The 26,744-nt window shown below is 40.5% G+C and overlaps 2 protein-coding genes across 2 annotated transcripts in view; one reads left to right on the forward strand and one right to left on the reverse strand.

The window, feature by feature from the left end:
• LOC136867071 (uncharacterized) overlaps positions 1 to 14,778 on the forward strand; it is a 35,262-nt gene extending 20,484 nt beyond the window's left edge. Inside the window, exon 2 of the mRNA XM_067144177.2 lies at positions 10,851 to 14,778. Coding sequence (XP_067000278.2) covers positions 10,851 to 13,793 — 2,943 coding nt within the window. The 3' untranslated portion in view covers positions 13,794 to 14,778. The remainder of the gene's footprint in view (positions 1 to 10,850) is intronic.
• Positions 1 to 26,744, reverse strand: part of Naa15-16 (N-alpha-acetyltransferase 15/16) — a 657,214-nt gene that overhangs the window by 338,497 nt on the left and 291,973 nt on the right. The gene's annotated exons all lie outside the window — the stretch shown is intronic.

Below are 26,744 nucleotides of genomic sequence, written 5' to 3' on the forward strand. Positions count from 1 at the left end.
TGGAGAACTTATCACTTTGTTTTCGCCCCTATTTGGACATCACGTTTGTTCTGAAAATGAACGCGAATCCATCGATATCCTTTTGTATACTTCAACGGTAAAGAATAAAGGTTTAGTTGGTAATATACCTGAGTGTGAGGTATTGTTTTGTGGAGTATGGCATACGTACAAAATCATGTTCCCTTAATTCTTTTGAACTGTGTATACCGCTGGAGCCCGTGGTGGCATACACAGCTGCGAGATGAACTCTGTACGGGATTGTGAACTGCAGGTTAGCGAGTAGCCCACTCAGTACGCATCGCCGCAACTTATGAACTAATAAGAGTTTGCTAGGGGCGAAATGGCTGCTATCTGGAACATTCCGACTATATCGCGAGGTATTCAATGAATTGGGTGTGCCGGGAAGGTCTACGACATCTGCGCAACCTAACAGAACAGGATCATGACATAGTGCGTGGTCAGTGCAACGAATCCTCTCGGTCGTTATTTTTAGCTTTCTAGACCAGGGCCTCTATCTGACCGTCATATACGTCCTCAATTTTTTATTGTTCTCATGTAGGCTGAGTCGGCCTTGAACCCGCCCTGATACCTATACAACTTGAGTATGAAGGATCTGGAGCCATATTTCAAACAGCTTCTAGAAGGTAGCATAAAGTGTTTCTAAGGCAGTATATACCCTCTAACGCCTTGCCTAAGTATGAATCAACATTCTACTTCTTCTTCTCCCCGCCCACTCCATGGTCCCTTTTTTTTAGGTTGAGCTCCATGACCATTTTCTTCCATCTTGTCCTATGCGTCGTGTCCTTTAGCCAACATGCAATTCTGTAGAAAGTTTCGCCATCTGATCCTTTGCCTTCCTCTAGATCTGATATATCAGTGTATCAACATTAGGGATTAATCAATCGCCCGAATGATCGTAGCTCTTAAAAGGATACATTATCATCTTTGCTAAATGGCATTGTATGTCAATAGCCGCTTCAAGATATGCTTATTCACCAAGTAAGCGTGGAATACCTGGTCATCTTCCTATTTTTCCTCCTTACAAGGCAAGCTATTAAGTTTGTGTGTGTGAGCTGTGTCCAGACCCAAAATATCCAGCGGATTTCGATTTGGTCCAATCTTGCAACAGGGCAAAAGTAGGAAAGAGCCGGGAATAAACCAGTCTGAAAATTAAATGATAGTATAACCAGTATAAAAACATCTCAATGTGTTTGCACGACGTTCGTTTCAGCTCACCCAGCTCCATCCAGGAGCTATACAAGCCAGGTGGTTAATAACAGAACCAACCCAAACAAAGAATAATTGGTTCATTTATTTGCCTACACAATAATTAAAAAAGAAGCCTACAGCTTTGGAATAAAATTATATGAACTGATACGTAATAATGCGAACAACTCTTTCCTGCTCCCTTCACAATACCTATAAATTATATCAACATTTAAATGCCTTTCCCGCTCCAAAAATATTACACGCAACATCCACTTCTGAGAAGGCAACAAACACATCACCAAACCTGTAGTAGTAGTAGTAGTAGTAGTAGTAGTAGTAGTAGTAGTAAAATTAATCTGTTTTGAGTACGAAAATACCGCATTTCACTATCCACGTTCATGCAATTTACTAACACATAGCCGTCTAGCCGAGGCGTTACAGGTGCACACAATTCACCTGGAAGAACGTGAGTTCGATTAACCTCGATTTCCCCTCCAGAAAGCTGAAAGATTATTTCCATTTCCTCTTAATACAAACAAAAGCAACGGTATGGTGCGTAATATATTGAAACAGTTTAATTTCGTATCATCTGTTTTTGGCGTACAGTCCACAGTAGAAGGTTAATGTTGCTCAAGTGCAGGTTAACATTAGTTTATTTCTTGGAAGATACTGATTTTTAGGATGCATGTTTGCAGGACTTTTATTGCCTCGATCTGTAAGATGTTTATCGTAACTAAATGAGGAAAATTGAATTTAACATCTGTACATAACTAACTTGTAATTTTATTTTTAAATCCGATCCGACTAAGGCATCGATATTACAATCTTGTTCTGTGTGTATTCACTGACATATATATATTTTCCAGCTGAAGATGAATTTTGGAGTTAGGGATATGCTGATATTCAACTCACTGGTGGTTGTAGAAATTTGTTCCTGATCATTTCAGCCTCGGTTCACGCCAGAAATAAGTATCACGTTAATTTCTGTGGTGGCCGGGCATTGGCTTAACCGGACTATCCCACACCAATGCGGAGGCTGCAGATAATGGACAACTTAACATTCTACTCCACGTTTGACCTGTGCGGAGATGATTTTGCTTTTATTGCAAACTAGCTGTTAGTAGTATATCTAGGTAAAGTACATACAGTAGAGCTAACAAATATGGTATTGTAAGTGTGGACAGAGGACAACATTAATAAATCAAGTGCCATGGTAATCGGAGGATCAAAGCAATGTAGACCCCTCGAACAAAGGGATCGATAACGACGATGTTGGTATCTTACACCATCAATAGCCATGAGTTAAAATTTCGCTGCTTGGAATGCTACACATATATTCTCATCTGAGTAGATGTAATTTGGGTGTAAAATTCCACTGTTCCATGCAGACACTACCAAAATCTACACTATACGCGTACATACGCAACTCTCCTAATAGGGAGGAAGATGAGCGCGAAAGACGAGCCGACATTTCTGAGATGGACGAAAATACCGACAGGTCTCAATGGATGCACAAGTGTGAGATTTTTTTTACGATTTGCTTTACGTTGCACAGATAGGCGTTATGTCAACGATGGGATACGAAACGGCTAGGAGAGGGAAGGACGAAAACGAGGAACCGGACACAATCAAGCCCTGAAAACATGCAACTGCCAAACATGTCCCAAACTTGCAAATCAGGATGCTGTGATACGAGCATACATTTTCTGAGCCCTACCGTACAGTTAGGTAATCACATTTTCACTGTGTATTCCGACAGGTCTCGTTACCAGGAATAAGGTGTGTGTGTTTGTGTATGAGAGAGGGAGATGCTTACTTTTCACGTGTTGGTACGTAAAAGGATTAAATTTGTAAAGGAAAATTAGACAGTGTTAAATGTTGCTACTACAACTAATTGGTGAATAAATATATAAGCGCGGAGACCCCCACTCTAAAACTGGAATTGAACTGTTTCACTCGACGATCTGCCACATATGACGGATACGAAATCGAACGAACAACGTTACAGCCATCCATCACATGTTACGGAACAAATGGCAGTAACTTTCGTACAATTCATACAGTGATTTAACAAAGGCTGCGTGAAAGCCCCACGACAGTGTCCGAGAAACGAAAGAGAAAGGCCACAACTGGAGCGGTACCTGTCGGCTCAGCAAGGTCGCGAGGGAAAGTGCTAAGTTGCACCTTGCCTGAATGTGACATACAGCACTGGTCACTTCACACTAGTTAGTAATAATCGGTGCGTACTGAGAGGAAATTAAAAGGAAACAATATTTATACGGCGAATAAGTGCATACAACAAGTAAACTAGATCTAGCCTCAAACATTATCAAATGACAGCAAGCAACATTTCAAAAGATTTTTTTCATAAGCACTGATCTGGCAAAGCAATAAACCGGAAGTAAATAAAACCAGGATGTTCGTAAAATGGTACCAATATTTATTTAGATTGGAGAAAGTAGATATCAAAGCAAGAAGTAAAAATCCTACAAACACGGGACCTAAAATCAGTATCTTCCAATAAATGAGCAAATATTTACCATCGCTGTACGGGTAGCAAATATTCTACTGTAAGATCTTTGGCAACAAACAAATGAGGAAACTGAAAGCAGCCATTTGTCACAACGTACGCAGCATGCCTTAGTATTTGTACGAGTATCAAGAGGATGCTCAAACAGACGACAATCCGTAGTTCATAAAAGGTAAACTTGTTCCATACTTCAGTATTGCTGTACCAATCGAGTAAATTATTGTTCGTACGCTGCAAAGCCAGGGAAAATACGTAAACATGAATAAAGAGAAAAAAAAAACAACAACAGTACAGTATTAGTGTTGCAACAAAACAGGCTCAAATTCAACAAATACCAAAATAACTTACCCGTCTGATAAATTGATACAGATGGAATAAGTTTACATATTACGAACTCCACGTATTGCCGTTTATTTAAGCATCCTCTTAATACAAACCGGTCTACAAAGCCAAGAATAACGGCCAAGAGGATTCATCGTGCTGACCACACGACATCTCGTAATCTGCAGACCTTCGGGCTGAGCAGTGGTCGCTTGGTAGGCCAAGGCCCTTCAAGGGCTGTAGTGCCATGGGATTTGGTTTTTTGTTTGGTTAATACAAACAAAAGCAACGGTATGGTGCGTAATATGTTGAGACAAAAAAGTTTAATTCCGTATAATTTGTTTTTTGGCGAAGAGCCCACAGTGGAAGATTGATGTTGCTCAAGTGCAGGTTAACATTAGTTTATTTCTCGGAAGATATTGATTTTTAGGATCCATGTTTGCAAGACTTTTATTTCTTGTTTAGATTCATACCGCCACTCCAAATATTGTAACTTCTTTTTTTTCAGAATACACCTTTGCTGGCGGGACCTAGTGTTTACAGTGCACTATGTCTTCTGGTATGGGCTAGAGCAATTTTGTTACTTTCATTGAGCTGTCTCAGCTTTATCCTTGGCTTTGACAAAATGAAAGTGACAGGTATGAGTGATGCTAGTAATGCCATTCCTTCTGCAGCCAGTCCCTGCTATGAATGGTGTGAAAATATTGCTCATAGGGTCAGTTGGTGCATGCATTTCAGTGGGCTTGGCAGACTGATATGTAATAGCAACTTCTGGCTCGGTGAGGAAAGCAACGGGAAACTACCGCACTCCTCATTTCCCTAGTACACCTCTTCAGTGATGCCTAGGCCATCTATGACAGCTGATGGTGGAACTGTTGAGGATCCAACCAGCGTTCGGGCTGAGGACTAAACATACATACCCTGTAGAAAGTAATACATTATTTCAACCTGTGTCACATTCTCTTATACTCTGTAATCTCATTCTTTCGTACGGTACTGTTTATAATCACCGGTTCGCCTTTATTTACTTAAATGTATGGATATCTGGCTGCACAAGTGCTATATGTTAAATTATTTAAAATCATTAAAACGGAGTTCGTTTAGATTTCTTTCCACGAAGCAACATGTCCAATTCTAAAATAAAAGATATAATACATAAACAGTATCTCAAATCCACAATCCAGCCTCGATCTGTGAGATGTTTATCGTAACTAAATGAGGAAAATTGAATTAAACACCTGTACAAAACGAACTTGTAATTTTATTTTTAAATCCGATCCGACTAAGGCATCGATATTATAATCTTGTTCTGTGTGTATTCACTGACAAGTATATATTTTCCAGCTGAAGATTAATTTTGGAGTTAGGGACATCCTGATATTCAACTCACTGGTGGTTGTAGAAATTAGTTCCTGATCATTTCATCCTCATCATGACGCGCAGGTCGCCTACGGGAGTAAAATCAAAAGACCTGCACCTGGTGAGCCGAACATATCACAGGAATGAGGAACAGCATAAATGCTCGTAGTAAGATAGCCAGGAATCGATCAAGGGATTATCTTTCTATACCGCGTTTGTAAAGATGTTTCACTTTCGATATCCATGTTCCCTGAATTGTCTTCCTAGGCCACCTAAACCCAATGCTGTCCGTATGCAGTGCTTTAGTTAGCAAGTGTACGGCCTAATCATACATTACACAAAATTCCTATTACCATGTGCGGCTCCATGGCTAAATGGTTAGCGTGCTGACCTTTAGTCACAGGGGTCCCGGGTTCGATTTCGCCAGGGTCGAGAATTTTAACCATCACTGGTTCATTTCTCTGGCACGGGGGTTGGGTGTATGTGTTGTCTATCATAATTACATCCTCATTTCGACGCACAGGTCGTCTACGGGCGTCAAATCAAAAGACCTGCACCTGGCGAGCCGAACATGTCCTCGGACACTCCCGGCACTAAACGCCGTACGTCATTTCATTTCCTATTACCAAACACCTATCCCTTATATTAAGGACTCAACGAGGGAATTATATTTCAGGGAATTATATTTCAAATGGACATATTGACAAATTTTATTCCGCAGCCTGTACAACATGAAACTTCACGAGACTAAAGTGTCATATCACGGAGTGTTCTATATTAATCACATAGGTCATGCATGGTATTTACTGGTTCAGGAACCACGAGTGGTTCCCGACCTTCACCGAAAACTACAAATAATGACACTGTGGGAGGTCGGTGTTCATTCGTCCGTCACTATTTCACATCATGCAAATGTAAAATAAATGTAATGAAATATTAAATCTTGTCATTCACTATTTGTTTAAGGTAGTCTTAAAGTACATATAAAACGTAATCAGTATTTGTCGAAGAATCAGAAACCGATAGTGCACTCACTGCTCGTTTGTGCCTCCATCTATCCACCCATTCCTAACTAGTGTTGTTTGCTGGCTTTGCGAATTGCTTATCAAGTGGCTCGGGGGTTTTGCGTAACACACGTAGAGAGAATTAAATTTCATCTTAAGTAAGTCACTATACCCACGCGATTAAATTTTACAAAGCTCAAAGCGCAGTTTAAATGTAAGTCCATCTACATCAATCGAGTTTTGTCAAATGATATCTATTGTATCTCACACAAATATTTCGATCCGGTTACGTCCAACCACTTTACATCACATCACCGCAACCACGATGAAAGTTAACTATGAACTTTCTGTTGTGGGGGCGTGGCTTTCCTCTGCAGAACTACCCCGAGGGGATGCGGTTCCCTTTCACTGCTCTACCTATGAGTCACGCTTTAGTCAACAGAACGAGTCCAAGTGAATTATTTAATTGCATTATCATGAAGGAGAAGTGTTTCAGCATTGATTTACAAACTACATTCACCAATCGTGATTCGATTCCTCAGAGTTCAACTTTCTTACGCGTCTTTCATGTTCGTTCATACCATATCCCAACGCAAGACTTCTTAAAATGTGAATAGAATGAAGGAAAAAAAAACTTTCAAATAACAGTATTATTTAGTATGTATACACCATTAAAATCAATATAATAATAATAATAATAATAATAATAATAATAATCTAACGTTTTAAGTGGAATGCGCGATTTGCGCGGAAGATGTTTCAACGTTTGTCAACATAGTGCCTTCGTCTGTAACTTCCACGAACTGAGAATTCATGAGGGCGTTTGAAAATCGCAAGCGGTGAGTAACGTTGGCTGAACGTTTACGCTGTTAGTTACCCGAAGTTTCGAAGTGAGAAATACTGACTTCCGATCTCAGAGGCGCGAAGTTTGAACGGTCACCCTTTTCCGAATCAATTTAGCAACACAAGTTTTACCTCGTATTACCGATGATGAGCAGGTCAATAACTCGTACAACTATTCTTCAGTACTGTAGGTCAGGAACGGAACACACTTTTCCTTTACAACATCCCCCATTCAATTATGCCACAAGGGTGGTTTAAATTACACAAGTGACAGGTACACGCTTATTTCTACTAGTATCTCAAATATGCATGGACGAAGTATACAATTTTTACATCAGTTGTAAACGGCAAATATCGTCGTTTTCGGGCAAAAGGTCATGCTTCACAATGCTCTTCCTATTCATTATTTTCCTTAAGACTGGTCACACCTCCCAGCCCATCAGAACAATTTTCGTTGTGTTCATTGTGCTAACGGGTAAAGGAAAATGAAACTTTAGTACATTATTCTGTAGGAGTGTGTAAATAAGTCATACAAACATATATTCCTAGCGTACGGTACGGTAAGGTTCATTTTCTTTCACACGTAACCATAGGAAAATGAACCCAACGAATATTGTTCTGATGGACTAAATATCCGTACGTGGCCCAAAGAGCGACGATATATCCTATCCGAAAATGAATATAATTGATTCAATTAAACCAACACGAACATTTATCAGTTGTAACATCAATACTACAATTCCTTTAGTTTAATTTCGATTTACCAATATATATATATATATATATATATATATATATTTATTTATTTATTTATTTATTTATTTGGTAAAATGCATTTCGATGTTTCTTTAAGTGTAATACGCGCATTAGATACAAATGCTTCCGGGTAAACCTCTATTTGTACCACAACTATGTCATTGTATGTTTGAGACGTTGAACTGTATCTAGTTGAAGGCCTCTCTTGGAGTTACTGTTCACTCGAACTAACGGCGAATACGCGTCATTAGCATGAAGGCTGGTTGGATCCTCCAGAAGCGTTCAATACATTATGTAGGTTTTATTTGCATCAAAATGTACGCTTAATTTACTTCAACATTGTCTTCCTTTTTAATAAATTCTCGACAGAGAATACTAGCAGTCACCTAAGTACGACTGATCTGCAGTGGGTATCTATAAAGCACTATGAATAATGCCAATAAATTTGTGAAAAAATGGCAATTTCACAATTCCTTATTCAGACTGTTAATTATTCTGGGTTTTTCTAACTCTCCCCTTACCTCTGAGTAGTTACTTTCTACATGAAATCACCCATCCCAAGTTTAAATGGCCATTATACTCATTATATTTGAGACCACACCGTTACACGGGATAAGTAAAATGATGAAGACAATGTCCACAGTGATCTACGAAGATTTGCCTTAAACATGTGCTGTACATCGGCTTTCTTGCACTTCTTTAGACTCAAAAGTATAACTTAATTTTAACCCAGGACATACAAAAAGATTACGAGAATATATCAAAAATATCAGCAAGAGGGAGAAATTCAATAAAATCGAAAGGTTGACTTTGAATGTTCTTAACGAAGCTATTTTACAGCATTTGACATGTTATATACACCCTGCTGTTGCATACACAAGGGTAAGTCGATCTATAGGCTACTCATACCGTTTAATATACTTTCATCTGACACTATTAATCATAAAGAAGTGCTCATTTTTATAATATACTAGCCTTAGAACCCGTCGTTGAAGGTACAATCACTTGGCATGTGTATGATGATATTTTGGTCCACCCATCACACTGTTCCCCATATTCTGAGGCACATAAGTGGGCATGCCTACCCTGTCAACGGCTTTTCGTGACGTACTCGCTCCTTGCTCTTTGTGCCCTTTACAGTTTTTAATTTTTAATTTTGTTTTGCCGATCTTGATCTCTTTTTCCGGTACAAAAGAAAGCCAAGTATCGGGTTAATATTTAAAAGAATACTGACAGGTGTACAAAGACTTCAAAATGTTGCCGAAACAAACTCCACAGCAACTCTCTTTACACTCTACAGTGGTTTTATAATGCTATCTGTTCGGGGCGTCGACCGGTGTGGATCTTTTGCCCCTACTAGCACCATATTGTATGAACCTGCGTGTAATTGGAATGGCGGTAGCGCGGAATGTTGTGTGTGAGGAAAGGAAGATTAAGGACGTCACAAACACCCAGTCCCCAGGCCAGGGATATTAATCATTACAATTTAAAACCCTGACCCGGCCGGGATTCGAACCCGTTGCCCTCTACACCGCGAGGCCGGACTTTTACAGTGTTAGTAACCGGCACTTTGACTTAAACTTTTACATGACTGCCACTGATATTTCCCTTATTTTTCATTGTATCAAAAAAGATATAACAAAAATTCGCTACGAGCTATTTTCGCGTACAACCAACCGTGAAAAGTCCTTTAGGAAGCACCCCATCCCCCCTGGTGAAATTATTTGGACAACTTATAGCTAGCATCCTACTCGACCTTATTCTAAACTAAAATATCGAATGAAATGAAAATCCACTCATCCATTTTTCCGTGATACTGTAACAGGCACGGACATATTTTAAACTGAACTCGACATAGGTCATTACAAAGATGTCAGTATTCTTGTCAGAATACAATACTAACCGACTGGAATGTCGCGGATAAAAGAAAAGCTATCATAAAAACTGCTCGACAAGTTTCTCACTATTCACGAACAGTACTACGCTGGCGTTCCAACAGTCCGAAGTTCCACAGCTGGAATGACTGAGCCACAGACAGCGGTCACGGAGTGCAAACTCCTCATTCCTAACAGCACCTCAGAGCAGGGATCGAATAGCTGGAATACTATGATGAACCAGTGTGCCATGTACCAGTAATTGTCCGAACACATATGAACCAGAGGAATGGCATGTTAAAAAATAAAGCTATCTAACTCCCCAGCTACTTCCCGCCAAAATACAGGCAGGCTGTACTGCTCGGGACGCAGCCGCAATCCCTCTGTCGGAAACAAGTGACAACGGAAGAGACAAAGCACGTTATAACAAACAGCAGCCAGTGTAATGTTATTATTGATTAATTTTATGGACTTTCGATATTGTAGGCCTTCATATTTAGATTTCTTCTGACTGTGAAATTAGAGCATCTAACGTAAAGGAAATCCCCCCCCCCCAATTCATGACTCCCCACCTCGCCAACCCTGTCTACATGCGATGTTTCCTTTACTTTTTTCTCACATTGATAATCATCACCATTTTCCTTGTCGATATGGGCTGATGACCACACGGTTTTTCGCCTTAAAATATATCACGAAAAAAACCACCACCATAACCAGTTGACACGACTGTTAGCGATGCTCGCCGTTGATATGGCCTATGCAGGACATGAATTACCGGAAACTGTATTCTATATAGCGTTTGTCATGTAATATTTGCCGATAACACCACAAATAACATATATATTTGGGAATAATTTAATTCTGAGCAAGGTACAGACAATATATATGAGAACAATGTAATATGATTTTTCGAATATCACGGAATTTCGTTAGCATTTCCGTTTCCTGTTTCAGATGCGGTGGCTACTGCTACTGACGCTGGTGGCAGCGCTGTTTGCGACTAGCAGAACATCTCCTATCCTGCAATCAAGAAGTGAAGTATCACTAAGAACCCGAACATCGGCAATTGGTGGACATTTACGACTGCCACCCATGCCAGTAGTCAATGGAGACACTATGCTACTGTCCGGTGCAGGCGATGGCAAGGAACAAACTGTTTCGAACAATAACGACGACGACGATGATGATGAGGACCGAAAGACACTCTCTCAGCAAATTGCAGACGGCAAATACGGACTTCTCCAAAATGAGATTTATGCAAGTGTTCCGGAACGACCAGGAGTTATTAGTTACGACCCTAATCCAGAGGTTCCTAGAGACACAATGAAAAATCTCGGGGGTCTAGAGCAAGAGGAGATATGGCTGGCTGAAGACCATGTATTGGTGTTGCGAGGAGGACGTTACCCAGATCATAAGCCGAATCGGACCAAACCAACCCCGATATGGCCACCAATTGACAACTACAAGGCACCTCCACGGCAAGTCAAAATCCCGTCAAATCCAAAAGTTCCGCCGCCCTTTCCCGTCCAGCTCACCGACGATGGACCAACGCAACTCCTCGGACCAAATGGGAGTAAACCCATTATCATCCCACCCGGAAATGGTTCCTATTTTGCGCCCCCGTTTCCCTTCCCTCCTCCGCCGCCCGGAAATTTTACGCCCGAAAATGGGCCGATTTATCCTCCTCCACCCTACTATGGCTACCCTCCACCAGGATCGTTGCCGTCTCCTTCGCCTCCGTTTCAACCTTCAAAGAACCAGTCGGTGTACGGACAACCTCCCTTCCCTTTACCGCCGTCGGGAAACTTCACGCCGGGGAACGGACCACTCCCGTTCTATCCGTTCCCCTTTCCACCGCCAATAAAGAACGGAAGCCTTTATCCTCCACCTCCAGGATTCTTTCCTCCTCCAAGAAACGGAAGCTTATTCCCACCACCGGGCTTCCCACCACCACCTCCTCCCTTCGTGAATGGGAGTCTACCACCCGGATTCTTCCCACCTCCGGGATACTTCCCTCCGGGGGCAGCATTTCTACCACCGCCAGGAAGCTTGAACGATACCTTCGACGAGGACGACCCTTCAATCTACTATCCGCCGCCTTACGACTTCTTCTACCCAAGAGATAACACAACTCAGGTGCCTCCAGGACCATTAGTACCAGGCATCATTCTGCCACCACCGCCGAACTTCTTTGCGCCTCTAAATGTCACAAGTACGACAATTAAAATAACTACAACCCCAACCACAACTGTTGCGCCAAGTACAACTACTACTACAGAAAGCCCTAACACAAGCATTTCATCACCCCCAACGTCATTCTTGTCTCGGAAAAAGAAGCCATTCCGTCACCCTCTAATACCTAGTGACGACACAGTCGCCTTCAATCAAGTGACAACTGAAATACCGTTGCGATATTACAGCAAAGCGGTAAACGGTATTGTGATCAGTACTCCTTCCCCTGTAACCTATGTAGTGGTACCAGTGACAGATATTAACGTAAGTCCTCAATCCCCAAACAAGCAAAGCCCTTTCTTCGTCTACCAGACATCCACACAATCGCCGTCCAGCATTAACAGCAACAGAGTACCGCAGTACCCAGGCCGGGGAGGCACATCAACTACTATATCACCGCCTCTCCAGAATGAAAGAGCCCCCAAAACGTCTTACTACTTCTACGAAGAACCACATGTAGCACAGGGTCACCTTAGTGAGACAGGAGTTTTGAAGAGCCAGCAAGGCTACTATAGGAACGGTTATTATTACGAACCACCGACAGCCGTTTCCACCCCTTCTCCTCAAATATACTACAACCGTCCTATGCAATCGACATCACCTGCACCTCAAGTGTATTACATTCCATCACGGTCTTCCAATCCTGTACCTCAGGCATATTACAAGATCCCTCCCAAATCAACTGCTGATCTTCCAGTGTACTTAAGTACGCCCAAGTATCCAACATCGTCTTCTCCCCATGTGTACTACAATGTCCCCACGTCCGCACCACCGGTTTATTATTATGTTAGTGCTCGGCCCCAACAACAACAGTACTACTCAGCGCCAAGACCATCATATCACGATGTTCATCCGTTCAAGTCCAATCTGCAGTTCTACAATAGTCAGAGGCCTCACATCGAGACGTCCCGTCCGGTCTATCAGTTCAGTTACGATGCACATAGTCTAAGTACGACCACTCCAAGAACACCATCTCTGGTAGCTCTAAACTTTGTTTCCACTCCCAGGCCAGCCTCGACTCCAAGAACAGTGTACGAATACAGTTTCGAGAAGCAGCCGTCAAATGAGATTGGAGGATCGTACACAACTGCGCTATCGCCTGTATCACAACAGTTCATCAGACCAACAGCAAGGCCCCAATACTTATCAAAAGCACAATTCGTACAACCCACTGTAAGCCCGCCATACGTAGTATCAAGTTCTCCAAGTTCTACAGAGAGTCCTCAGTACCAGCATTCGGTTGGAAATCCACATGTTCGACCTACGATAGGTCCTGGAACACAATTCGTCGTATCCACACCTAACCCGCAGCATGCCTACTACACCCCACAGGACGAGAGACTACTGGATGATATTACAAAGAAATATTTCACCATTTTTGGACAAAAGCTCGGAGGTGGCAGTACAACTCCTATGACACCTTCACGCGAATCTTACGTGACTACGACGCCCCAAACTATATCCTTAGAAGGCGACATAGAAGTCAACTACCGTCCACCTCTGCCAGCCATAGAGCCCGAAAGCGAACTTATCGAGCCTGCAGGAGGTCATAGAATCAATGAAGGGGAAATAATATCTTACAGACTACCTGGGAATGGTGCACATTTCTACTTTCTCACGCCACAAGCTCGCCAACGATATCGACGCAGGAAAACACCAAGATGAACTCTGAAAAACGTGTGTCTTAATCACGATTGCGGTGAAAATCGTGTGAAGTGAATTCACTGGAAAAACAAACATTCCAATGCACCTAGTTTTAAGGCTGAGAAGGTCTAGCGTTACGAGTTTTTCTGAGCCCATGCACAAAGACAACGTGGACTTGTCACTACCAGCAGCGGACCCTCTCCGTTTCTGATGCTGAAAAACAACTACACTGCTGACTTGACTGTCGTAGGATCTACCTTCATGGTTAAATAGGTAAAATATTTTAACCGTAAGTGTGAAGTGATTTTTTTTTCACTTAGAAATGTCACTAAAAGTGAAGAGTGACAAAAAACTTATATAAGAAATAAGTTCTATTCTTTCTACGAACTTGGCAACATTAATTTCTTTGAGAAGAAACCTGTTGTTCCAGTTATCGTAACGGACTGGTCAACGTGTGATATTCAGTAAGATGACTCGTTTTCGCACTCGAAACATGGTATAGTCATCAAATGAATCTAAAAGCAAAAACTGAATATATAAAAAGCAAGTACGGTATGTTGATAAAGAATGTGTGGCAGCACGTAGCGGGTTTCCCGACAGAGAAATCCGTGATTAATTTATTAAAATTTATCACGAACTTGATCAATGACTTAACTGCGGAAATATAGTTACCAGAGGATTACTTCAATAAAGTACTCAACTGAATGTAAACTTGGTTCTTTTAAAAAATACATTAACAAACTAGACTGTAACCAAGTTATCAACTTCAAATCACGCAGGATTCGTGGTCTCATTAAAACTTCAACCAATAGATACTGCTCAGTGCAAGAATGTGAATGTATGCTGAAGCTTTTATTAGTGCTTGTTTTATGGCTCACTAGTGAAAGGGAAATCAGGAAGATTTGGTGCTAATGTAATTTCGGCCCAAGAGACTCCAATAAATATAATGGATTGTTCCTCAATTTTTCTTTTTTTCAATAAAATGGATGTAAAGCTATGTATATAAGTACCTATTGTATGTATAAATGCTAAACAAAGGTAATATAAAATACATATACTGACCTTACCACAAGAAATCTAAGGCATAAAAATCGTCGAAAAAGCCAAGCAATTATGACTTTCAAAACGACACTAAAAATAACTAAATAGACCCAAAAACTGACTATGCATAACCCTCTTTAAATGAAAAATCGAAACAGTACAATTTGTTACGCTTATTATTAATAATAATAATATCATCATAGTAGGTTCACATGTATATACTGATGTCTGAGTTTACCCCTCTTCTGTCCGAAATGTATTACGCTGATCATCGTGGCATGAACAGAATAATTATTTTTTTCAGGCCAGGATGTATAAAAAGTTAACCCACGCCTGTTTATGGGAAAGTTAACGACTCACGACTGGGACCTTCTATTTTCTTACTTACTACTGTAAATGTACAGCTAGAACTGCCGTCAAACCCCACAAATATGACTAAAATATTATTTTACCAAAATGTTCAAAATATGATCTAATATTAAGATAAGACTGAAATATACATTAATATGGCAAGTTGAAAAGACTTTTGTGATGAGAATCACCGTACTTGCATAAGAACAATTAATCATGCAAATAATGGCAGGGAAAAGAATATGACTTTTTATAAACATTTGAGCCCTAGTGATCGGCACGTAAGATCTACTAGTAAACTCCCCGTGCAGGAGACTAGAGAAAATACGCCTCGGCCACTATTTAGGAAGTCGCCCGAAGAAGGAAATTCTTCCAGTGCTCATTAGTGCAGCTTTCAGGGCAAAAAGATTTATCGCTGCTACCGTTCCGCTACAAAGAATACAGCCTCTTCACCTATGCATTTGCTATACATCTTTTCCAGCTTAGCTCAAGTAAAGTTATGGAGAAAATCGAAGCACTTCGCTTGCCTTATTCGTCCACTATCACCGATTTCTCGCTAGACTGTGGGGGAACAAAAGATGGACCATTAAAAAGCCAGCTGCAGTGAGAGTAAATCAAATTAATACAAAGCACAATATAGCCTATAGAAAATGATACCCTAACCGAGGTAGCATAAAAGCTACAGTGGGTAAAATAAGTATTCATACACTATAGACATATTTTTAACACACCTTTAATGAAAAGGAAACTCACTCTTTTGCAGCAGATGGATAAAGTCCATGTCCCGGTCACGATGAGAATGTTTATAACTAAATAAACATTGCTTCCCTATCGCAATAAAAGTAATCAAAGATTGTTAATATTTTATACACTAGGTCTGAAAAATACTGTAATCTGTATATCAGTATCTTGTATATATTTCCCCTTGCGTCCACTATGGCCTGAAGCCTACTTGGCATGCAGCCAGCAAGTTTCGTTGTCGTTCGTTCAACCTGAGACCATTCTTCCTTGAATTTTCTAGTGAGGCATCCCCTTGATGAACTCCTTTTTCGCACATGCCTCTCGAACAATGTCCTAAGATTATCAGTGGCGATTATGGAGGCGTTGGCAGATGTTCACGACCACCGCACAGCGACCATTCCTTCGTTACACAGACTTTAGGTCATTATGCGGTTGAACAATAAACGCGTCTTGTGTACCTAATTTTGTAAAACCGCTTTAATAATTATCGTGGATTAAGCTCGCCTACCCCCTGCCATCTACCCTCCATAGAACCAATTCTCCCACACAACCGTGGTTCATATACCCCCACGCAATGACATGTGATCACCCCATGTTTGACGGTTGGCACTACGTTCTTGGAGTTAGGTTCTTCGTTTGGCTTACGGCATATAAACCCTCGCGCGTCTAATCCAATCATGCTGTACGTTTCTTTCATCACAAAATCACCTAGAATTCCAGTCGGGTGTTGAGATACGAACGCGCAAATTCTAAGTCTCTTTTACCTCGTGCTCGCTAATGAACGGCTTCTTTATTGCTGGTCGGGCTTCGTAGATAGTTTTATGAATGTAGATTCTTACAGTCGGCAGTGTCACTTCTTTGTCCGTTATGTCACGATGACTTCGGCCAGTGTACCACACCATCTCGCGAGTTTCTGTGGACTTGTGGACCGTGATTCCCCGTCTATTAGAGCACTAGGTCGACGAGATACGGGCTTATTTTCAACAGATCCCGTCCTTCTGAGCTAATTACAGTACTTACTGATACTGTACTGTCGCAGAAGATAAAGTCAGCTCAGCAGCAATTATCCGTAACCGGTCCCTTCTTGCCACACCGTTGGTCATCTCACTGTGTCGACGCCAATTTGCACTTCATTGTGGTTTGTAAACACTGACGTGTTCTGTACACGTTTGCTGGACTAACAGAAAAATAATAGAAACTATTTATATACCTGAATGCAATGTGAGTGTATGAAAACTTATTTTTCTAGCAGTACATTACCATTGCTGCCTGCAAAGAAAAGTATTATGCGTACATCGCAATTATGTCGTAATTTATCACGCCAAACATTGGTGTACACAAAACGAAAAAAGAAATCGTTAACAACATTACTGCAGAGTAAGTATATTTTCAAAACCATGTGTATAAATATTTACTTTATCCACTGTATATGGGAAGAGAGAGAGAGAGCAGGGAATTTACGTTAAAATAACGGCAATGACGCAATGCTATCTTAACAAATTGAGGAGTTTTTAAAGGACCACGCAACACGAAAATGTTTAGTCTACAATTGAACCTCCGGGAAAAATACTGTTTTAAATCTTCGTAAAGAAAACGGAGATACCGGGATTCCTAACTCGCTCGTAAGAGTGAAAAGCAGGCAGTTATTATACTTTGATAAACAATGAAGCTAAACATTTTCAAACACTAAAGAAAGAGACAATTAAAACAGTAATATTTCAATTTAAATGTGTAACAATGCTCCCTCAAAAAGTAAAAATACTAACTCAAGCCAATGCGCTCTAACGCTTTATAAACCGAGTATTCCAAATCGGCCCCTTTTTTAAGAACAGAAGGGAAGCTGTGAGCGTACCACACCACCTCGTCAGCATTTTTTTTTTTGCAGAGACAGCACCCGAGGTCATTGATACCGTGACGTCATGACCACGTGACCGTGACGTCATCACCACGTGCTTCTGTTTGTAAACAAAGCCACGTGCTTTCTGACAGCTGTCATCCGCCATCTTTAAACAACAACGCATTGCTAACCTCAGTGCCGTCATCTTGACGGGGCTAAACCTCAGCGCTACCATCTTTACGGCACTAAACCTCACGGGCGGAAAATTTGAAACTTAGCGCCATATTTGAATTTGTAAACAAAGCCACGTGCTTTTGACAGCTGTCAAGCGGCCATCTTGCATCGCTAACCTTAGTGCTGCTATCTTTACGGCAATAAACCTCACGGGTGGGAAATTTGAATCTTAGCGCGAAATTTGAATTTGTAAACAAAGCCACGTGCTTTTTGAGAGCCGTCATCCGCCATCTTTAAACAACAACGCATCGCTAACCTCAGTGCTCCCATCTTGACGGCATTAAACCTCATGGCTGCCACCTTAGCTACGTAGTGGCGGTTAATTTGAAATTCCTCATGCTTTTTGACAGCTGTCAACGGCCATCTTTAAACAAGAACGCATCATGCTGCCCTCTTTACGGCACTAAACCTCACACGCAGGCAATTTGAAAAATTATACGTGCTCTTGTTTGTAAACAAGGCCATGTGCTTTTGACAGCTGTCATCTTTAAACAAGAACGCATCGATAACCTCAGTGCTGCCATCTTTACGCTACTAAACTTCATAGCTACTACCTTTGGCATGTGGTGGCGGGCAAATATAAATTGCATGCGTTTTTTGACAGCTGTCAGCGGCCATCTTTAATCAACAGAGCATCTTGCTGCCATCTTTACAGCAGTGCGGGCAATTTAAAATTCCACGTGCTCTTGTTTGTAAACAAAGCCACGTGCTTTTTGAAAGCTCACAGCTGCCATCTAATCAACAGAGCACTGTGCTGCCATCTTTACGGCACTGCGGGCAATTTGAAATTCCACGTGCTGTTTGACAGCTGACATCTTTAATCAACAGAGCACCGTGGTGCTATCTTTTCGGCAATAAACCACATCCTTAGGAACGTGGTGGCGGGCAATTTGAAAAATTCCACGTGCTTTTTTGACAGCTTACAGCAAGCTGCCCTTTATTAGTTTTTAAGCCAAGATGCTGTTAGAGATGCCAGCTATGGGTGATTGCACAAGCTGGCGGCTATACAGAGTCTTATGGAGAAAGCTAGCTTAGAGGCTACTGCACAAGATGGCAGCTATACATAGGCTGTTATGGCCTTCTCCTTTTCCTCCTCTGTTAAGATATATCTCTATCGAACAAGTTTCAACGTGCATCGCGAAGACAAGAGTGTGCAGCGATGACGTCATCATAGTTCATGTATAGACTTGTTCGTTTTTTCAAGCCTTTAGAATAGGTGTAAGGAATGCAGTAAGTATAACGTTCTGAATGCAATGAAATATTTATTTACAATGTGCTACAACAGTGTTCGTTTTGCTGCTGACGAGGTTGCTATGCTTCTTAACGTTGTGCGAAGGGGTAGCATGCTTCCGAAATGCCTCCTGCAACATTCAAATTAAACAAATCATTTAGAAATATATTAAACTAAGTATATTACGCTTTACAAAGAAGATAATGCAGTTCTTACCTTGTTATTCCTTTTCTGAATCATCGTCATCAGGTACTGGAAAAAGTTCATCCATACACTGTGTACAGTGTTCAATCCTCGGATTTGGTCCATCCTAATCATCATCACCATTTTCCCCTCGATGCTTGTAATGACGTTGACAGGTTCTGCATAAAGCTACATCGATTGACATCTTACTGTGTAGAGGAAGGGTGCCCCAAAAATCATGTAAATAAGGGGCAGCATACGTAGATAAAAATCGTGGCGGTAAGTATTGAATAAGATGTTTTGGCATCGAGGTTCTATGTTTATAGAACAACTTAATAGCCTTACTTACTCGTGTGAGATAAATAAGATATTGCGTATGAGCATGCGAACAGCATGCACATTCCACAGCCCATAGCCGGCATCTCTAACAGCATCTTGGTTTAAAAACTAAGATAATAGTATATTGAGAAAGGCAGCTCGTTAAGTATGTTGAGAAGGGCAGCTTGCTGTAAGATCGTAAGTAAGTTGTAATGGACAGCTTGCTTGCTTGCGGCGTGCCAAGTCCCGCGCTATAGTTTTACTTCCGTCAAGATAGCAGTAAGCCATGTGCATGCAGTTAAAGATAGCAGCTGACAGCTGTCAAAAAGCACGTTGAATTTTCCAAATTGTCCGCCACTACATGACTAAGGATAAGGTTTAGTGATGTAAAGATGGCAGCATGGTGCGTTGTTGTTTAAAGATGGCGGATGACAGCTGTCAAAAAAGCACGTGGAATGTTTAAAATTGCCCGCCACCACGTTCTTAAGGATGAGGTTTAGTGCCGTAAAGATAGCAGCACGGTGCTCTGTTGATTAAAGATGGCAGCTGTCAGCTGTCAAAAAGCACGTGGCTTTGTTTACAAACAAGAGCACGTGGAATTTCAAATTGCCCGCAGTGCCGTAAAGATGGCAGCACTGAGGTTAGCACATGGTTAAAGATGACAGCTGTCAAAATCACATGGCTTTGTTTACAAACAAGAGCACGTATAATTTTTCAAATTACCCTCCCGTGAGGTTTAGTGCCTCAAAGAGGGCAGCACGATGCGTTCTTGTTTAAAGATGGCCGTTGACAGCTGTCAAGAAAGCATGTGGAATTTCAAATTACCCGCCACTACGTAGCTTAGGTGGCAGCCATGTGGTTTAGTGCCGTCAAGATGGGAGCAATGAGGTTAGCGATGCGTTGTTGTTTCAAGATGACGGATGACAGCTGTCAAAAAGCACGTGGTTTTGTTTACAAATTCAAAATTCGCGCTAAGATTCAAATTTCCCTCCCGTGAGGTTTAGTGCCGCAAAGATGGTAGCACTGAGGTTTAGCCCCGCCAAGATGGCGGGTGCTGACTCAGCAAAAAAATTGCTGACGATGTGGTGTGGGACGCACACAGCTGCCCTACTGAAAACATTTACTTTTATACCTAACAGCAGCCGGGTTAAGATGATACAGAAAAATGTCAAATTTGTCAAAAACAAACGCAGAACAGAAAAAGAAAAACAGAATGGGACATACCATGCAATTTTCGGTGGTATGCCAAGCGTGCATTTTCTATCAGATTCCTTATATTTGTACAAATACTGAATTTATTTGTGAACATCTATAGTCACATCGTGGCAAACAAGTACACGTACGACAGGCATTTTAAAATTGTATTTCTTTAACATGTTGCTTTGTGTTTTTATTAATGAGTGAAGCTCAAATGTGATAATACCAAAGTTTGTCCGAATTCCTATGTAATTTAAAGCACAATATTCTTATCTTCAACAAGAAATGTGTCCTTGCTGGTGCGAGACTTAGTATTTGCAGTGCACTATGTCTTCTGATATGAGGTAGATCAAATTTGTTACTTTCGCTGACCTTCTTCAGTCTAAAACTTGCATTTGACAACTTACAAAAGAGACTGAGGTCATTCCTTATACAGCCAGCTAGCCCTGTTAGCAATGGGGTGAAAATGTCACTCATAGGGTCGGTTGGTGTATGCATTTCAGTGGGCTTGGTAAACCGATAGAGGTAACAGCAACTTCTGGCTCGGTGAGGAAAGTAGTGAGATACTACCTCACCTCACATCCCTAATTCGTCTCTTCAGTGAAGCCTAGGATACTTATAACAGTCGCTGGCGGAGCTGTTGAGAATCAAACCGGTCTTCAGGTTGAATACTCAACATATACAATAAGAAATTAGGGTTCGAACTTTCACTTCACTGCTGTCAACACAAAATTATGACCCATTTTTAATGCTTTAAAATCGCACACATACAAGATTTTACAGAAAATATGACATGTTTCGACAGGAAAAACTGAATTACTCGTAGTTAACACACTAATTAAAATTCCCGTATTGACTGGTGTAATATCCTGTTACCGACGACGAACACGGAGGCGAATGTCCTAACTATAGAAAACCCAAATGCGGCACAGATTACGAGACATAAAAATGCAGCAAGGAGCAGAACATAAATCTCGTCATCACAAATATTTAACACAACGAGCATAGAACAGATAAAATATCCGAGGGAGGAAAGTGTACATCAGTTAGTTAAGCTTTGAAACAACATAGAGCTCCCAAAGAAGAAGCGGCAGCCAAAGCATTACTTATTTTGCCGTCTATCTTAGTGTAATTAAATTATGATCTATTAGAGTATCTAACCTTCTGCGTTTAGTTCTTAATCCGCTATCTTCGAAGAGTTTTCTAAACCTTCCAACTATGAAGGATGGAAGTGAACTACTCGTTTGAAGATTAGATAACGCAGCGTTATGCACTTCTTCAGAAACATTTAAATCCTTTGCCAGCCAATTAGATTTCTTCTTAAACCTGTCTTTCATCCTATAACTTTGTTTCCATCGCTTTTGAAATTTGTATTTGAAAGCATTAACTCTCAATTTAAGGTACTGTAAAACATCTAAAGAGCAGTCCTGAAAGTTCATCTTTGATAATGCATAATCTGTTTCTTGTTCCGCAACACTTCACACAGCCTGCGATGTGTTATTACGGGTCGCGGTGAAGCACGCGCCACTGCAAATAGAGTTACTTTTCTATGAAGAGTACAAAGAAGTGCTCGTACTGAGACATTAGCATGAATATTCATAAACTGCTCTATATAATGGTACCAACATGCAGGTAGGAACGTTCGGATGCATTTTTATAACTCTATGTAAAAGTTGTCGAGTTAGAATTTCACGTGCAAATCACATAAGTTTTTGGGGGTGAAATAGTGACGAAAATACTGTAGTTATATTTCAATTAAATTAATATGAAGTTACATACTTGTAGCTTTCTTTTGCATACTGCAGATATTCACTATCGTTCACTGATACTTTAGGGACCGGCAAAGTGCGCTTCTAAAACAGAATTAGCAGCAAGCCAGACAGCTTCTTCCAGAAAGGTGAGATAAGGAGTGTTATTTCTAGCCATATCTGTTTATATGTATATAAATGGCAACAAGAAAATGTTGTATTTTGTAATTTAGTCCCGCTACAGTATTACATATTGTAAACGCAAAAAAATTGAGAGACAATGCATTGCTATGAGAAAACAGTGAACTCTCTTATCCCACTCTACCAGTCGAAGTTTAATCGAATATGCATTAGGGTTTATTAAACACACCGTGCATAGAAATTATATACTGTCTGATCCATAGATCACGCCAAGTTTTTGTCGCCTATGTCTGTCTGTTAGGTCATCAGCCCAGAGGCTGGTTGGATCCTCAAATAACATCACCAAAGGCTATGCAGTTATAGGGAAACCACAAAAACCAATGGCAGTACCAAAATGAGGCGTACTAGGCAAGATGAGGAGTGAGGTAGTTTGCCATTGCTTTCCTCAGTGGATAGAACACGAATGATTTTTCAGCCGAAGTGTGCAATATTCAAACTAAGGGCCGCCACCACCACCACCACCACGCCATAAGCTTTGTATTACTCAATACCCTGACCCAACCGACCATGCAACGAGCCGAAGTTCTGTTCCACTCTCTTGTGATTTATCTCCCAAGGACGGGTCAACGTATTGCCAACGCGAAAGAATTGAGACAATGCAACCAGCGAACCTATTTTAAACAGCGGCTGTCTGCTGTAATAGTGACGCATTATGGTCTGAACATCTTGTATGACGCTGTCAATGTTATCTTGACAGAGCACATTTCAGGGGGCGGGGAGGATCTAATAATTTATCATCCATTCAATTAATAGAGATACAGTTACCTTCAAAATTAACTTGCAGGTATAATAATAATAATAATAATAATAATAATAATAATAATAGCTGCCGCTTGCAGGCATTTTAATTTAACGTCATCTAGGGGTGCCCGCTTGTCAGTTTCGACGCTCCGTTTTGATCTACCAGATGGGAGAGATACGGATCTCTGGAGGACGGTTTAAGGCTGAGTTCCAATTCCCTTTATCGGGTACACACCAAGTAAGTTACCAGAGATCTTTCCATTGCCAACACCGTACAGCATGGAGTGCCGAGTGGACTATTTCTCGCCCTAAAAAATTCGACTACCTCTGTTGGGTTTGAACCAACATTTGCATAGTGTGAAAATGGGAAATAATGCAAAACCATCTTCAGGGATTCGAACCAACAATCTCCCGAATTAAAACTCTCAGCTACGCGACCCTACCCGCACGGCCACCTCGCTCGCTCCTGCCATTCTTAAATATCTGAGAGTGCCGGGAATCGACCCCAGCCCCCGAGGACGACAGCTAAATAGCACTAAACGATAAGCTACGGAGGCGGATTACTTAGTGATGATAGCCATTTAATGTCTCTATGCTAAATGATATAATTTTAAAAACCTCACACGAACAAAATCAAGTGAGTTTTTCCTTGCAAACTTTGGTATCATGTGGAAAAAAAAAACACGTTGATTTCTTTAAGACAGGCATTCAGCGAAATAACTGTAAATTTACAGATTACTTGTTGAAAAAGGTTGTATGTAACTGTAACTAAGTAAGACGTCTCTCAGGTCCCCAAAAAATAAGCCCACTTACTTTTTATTCCCATCACAGGATATCGTCGCTGGAATCATCAAAGAATTCATAATCATTAATGGCATCGAAGTCATCAAAACCGTCCTTAAATTCTGCTTTCTTGTTCAATATAACTGTTAACTTTCATGTAGCAAGCACGAAACACAGAAATACCCTTGTGCATGCGAGAAAGTGGAGACAAGTCCTTTCCATTAATTGCTACATGCTACAATGGCACATTGGTTATGAAACTGTTACAGCTGTGTCACGCACAGAAATAGTCTTAAACTTCAATTCTACAGCTAAATAAATTTAGCCCTACTGCAATTCTGACGTACGTACAAAAAAATTGGTAAGAATGGAAGAAGTTTGCTGAAGGAATAAAGCAATTTATATTACGAATGTTGATACAATAGTATTTACTGTAACAATAATATTTCTGATTGTGTGATGAATTCCCAGACTGTATGTAATTTACAATGACACTAGCAGACCGATGTATATTATGTACAAGTGGTAGGCGTATAGCAAATACGGCCAATTCTGGAACTAGTTCAACACACTGTACACAATTTTCACAAAATGAGTAGGAACAATAAAACAACACAAATCTGAGGAGCTCACTCTACTCTCTTTACTACCACGGTTCACAACTAGATTTGACTGTTCTGGCATTTATAGCTCTATTTAGTTATATGCAGCAGAAGGAACGTGCAGAAAATATCTACAATATCACGTTAGATTTTCGGCAGACTTGCGAAGTACTCGTAATAAATATATTTTTAGAAAAATTTTACTTCTAATAATTACTTTTCACCAACATGTAATTTTTACTCACCATTTACTTCTTGAAATATAATTGTAATCATTACGTATTGGTAAAGGATATACTAGTAATGGTTACATGTTAGTAAAGGATATACACAAAGTATTTGATATACATCACATCGAGGTTTGGATACACTGTAGCCCCATCATTCGTAAGACGTCACGTCAAGGGTACAAAGCCAAAGATACAATGCGCACTCGTTCATTTACTCGCATCTTCTTGTTGTAATTGGCTGATCATTAGATAATCGTGTACCACGACTTACCCAGTTCGCTCACAGTACATAATGGAACCAGCATAAACACGTGATGGTGAAGGAGTTAAGGAATGCCCGTTACCCTATCTGAATAAATATTTTGAATTAGTTGGCCCTCAAAATGGGTGTGGAATGCACACTTCGGTTAAGAACAATTTTTGAAAATTCTAAAGGTTTCATGATTAGTCTCACTGAATGATGATAGCCACGTAATGTGTCCATGCTAAAAAAAAAGGAACAAAAAACACAAGAAATGAAGTAATATGCCTCCTTGAAGAGTTACGCATCATTCCAGTGCCAAGCAAAAAAAATAATGTCGGTGATTTCCAAAATACTTGTGTTCAATCATACCTGCCAACTTTTAGAACCCCAAAATAGGAAGATTTTTTTAATTCTTGGATTTCATCACATATATTCCACCATGGTCTAGGTGAAAAAGGTCAGGATAAAAGGCATACATATCTACAGTTACAATGCGAATTGACCATTAAATTTAAAATCTTAAGCTAAGAAAACAAAAATGGTTACAAGAAAATGTACCAAATCATTCTCATTTATGACACATACATTTCTCTTCATAAAATTACTCAATATATTTGTCACACCGATACACGCAACAAAATGCACAATACTGTATTTTCTTGCGTAATTAACGCACTGTTTGAGGAAAATACAGGCGATAACTTTGGATGCGTAAATTACTGAAGGAATTCAGATATTAATAAATTATTTACAATTCATGTACATGTAAAAAATACATCAAATGTAATATAAACAAAACTGGTTCAACTCATTTGCGGTTATCGTCATTTGGCGTAAAATTCCAGCGGGAGATTTTTTCTATAAAGTCAAATAGGGTACATCAGGTAAGTTAGACACGTGGGTTTGAAGTACCGACACTGGAAAATATTCTTCCCATCACGAGCTGACAATACGACCTGAACTGAAATAAACATCAACTATTAAAAGTACAATTCATGTAATGTCATAACAATGACATACCGGCATAAAAAGAAAACTATCCAACACAAGAAGAGCCGGGCATCGAAGGACGGACCCTGCTACAGTGCCCTAAACCGTTCGTATCCAATCTTGTACAAGTGACGCGTCCATCCACCCTTTTTCTTGAATACGAACGTGGATCACTCGCGAAAATTTTGCTTTTGGCATTGTTTTTCGGTTTGGAGCAATGTAAGGTGCAAGCTTTCTGCCATCAGCTGTTACAGCAAGAACTGCAATACATCGTTGTGTTTTGCTTCCGGTAGCGCGTAC

Source organism: Anabrus simplex, chromosome 3, assembly GCF_040414725.1.
Source record: "Anabrus simplex isolate iqAnaSimp1 chromosome 3, ASM4041472v1, whole genome shotgun sequence".
Classification (NCBI taxonomy): domain Eukaryota; kingdom Metazoa; phylum Arthropoda; class Insecta; order Orthoptera; family Tettigoniidae; genus Anabrus; species Anabrus simplex.